Source organism: Dendroctonus ponderosae, unplaced genomic scaffold (assembly GCF_020466585.1).
Source record: "Dendroctonus ponderosae isolate FM_Combo_2020 unplaced genomic scaffold, Dpon_F_20191213v2 Dpon_F_20191213_6, whole genome shotgun sequence".
Classification (NCBI taxonomy): domain Eukaryota; kingdom Metazoa; phylum Arthropoda; class Insecta; order Coleoptera; family Curculionidae; genus Dendroctonus; species Dendroctonus ponderosae.
In genome coordinates this window covers 512,617-513,889 of record NW_026018814.1, presented here as the reverse complement: position 1 = coordinate 513,889, position 1,273 = coordinate 512,617, and the positions used below count along the sequence as shown (strand labels likewise).

At 41.3% G+C, this 1,273-nt stretch overlaps 2 protein-coding genes across 2 annotated transcripts in view; both read right to left on the bottom strand.

The window, feature by feature from the left end:
• Nucleotides 1-1,273, bottom strand: part of LOC109541898 (putative ferric-chelate reductase 1 homolog) — a gene marked incomplete at its 3' end in the record, with an annotated part of 23,308 nt that overhangs the window by 20,959 nt on the left and 1,076 nt on the right.
• LOC109533528 (T-cell acute lymphocytic leukemia protein 1 homolog) lies at nt 218-742 on the bottom strand (the record flags this gene model as incomplete). Its single annotated transcript, XM_019899249.2, is given in 2 exon segments — nt 218-460; nt 543-742. Coding segments are annotated over 2 exon segments (246 nt in total), but the record flags the coding sequence as incomplete, so codon positions are not given.

Below are 1,273 nucleotides of genomic sequence, written 5' to 3'. Positions count from 1 at the left end.
AAACTAATAAGAGGAAATAAAGTATCGTTTTTCTTTCGTTACATATGAACATTCAGTGTATTAACTCTGACATGGAATGTTCATAATGTAACTCATGTATGTCCCAGGAATATACATGTACATCACATGAATGTTCCAGGCATATTCTGGGAATATCATTTTGCTATGTGAGAAGGAGCTGGGAAATTCTCGAATTGCACCCTTTTCCTGCGCCTACCTGAATTGCGTTGTGAGGCGAATACCGATTCAAATCGAAGCGTTTCTCGTCGTCACTATCAACCAGGGAAAGATCATCAGAGAAATCGTCATCATCAGACAATGAGTCGATTTCCTGATGAGTGGGGCCGATTTTCCCTCCTGCTGGATAAACTTCCATGCCACCGTCCACAGTTTCTCTATCATTTGACCATTCCAGGCCACCGTCTGTGGGTTTCGCGTCGGGAACGATCGTAATCAGGGGCTAGAAAATGTGAGGTTTTTCCAGTTGGGAAACTCTTGTGGAAAACCTTGACTGTTTTGCGTTAAAACACATGATCACTCACCATTCTTGCACTGATTGCGCACACAAAAATATTAATTACGAACGAGAAAGTCTACTAAATCACAACGGGGCCGAAACGGAAATGACCGGAATAACAATTTGTGGATATCAGCATCACACATCCTTGCTGCCGCCTTATCATCAGCATCCAGGCACCCTCTTCCAGCCAATCGCAACTGCAGATTTACGAAGTAGAGGGTGGAACGGGATTATTAAGCGGGAATGGAAACGCCCTTTTGTGTCACCTTTAGCAGGAGGGTGGCAGCAGGCATTGATTGAATTCCAAATATCCCGTCAATAGAGGAAATTGCCTTTAAATTCAATGAAAACTCGCCTGATTTGAGGGGGAGATTCAAAAAATTCAGTTGGACTGTTTTAATTTCATTTTAGTACCTACAAGGGAAAAAGTGCACAGAGTTGTTATGAGCATGAAAAGCGTGTTTCGTTGTTTATTGAATGAAACCTGAACAAACAGTTAGCAACTACGACTTAATCCGGCAAAAAAGGGACTGTAAGTCCGAATGCAAAGGCTATCTGTTTTTTTCCTGTACAAATTTGACCAGTTTTCTCCTGTTTAGAACCGGCTTTTCTTCAAGTTTTCGTACTATTCTCTCGTGATGGGAATTTTATCTTAAAAACTTTCTAAAAAGGCCATTTATTTCTGTCTAGAATGATGTACAAATAAGCGTTCTTGCTCATTTTGCCTCCGAGAAATGAGCAAAAATGGGACGG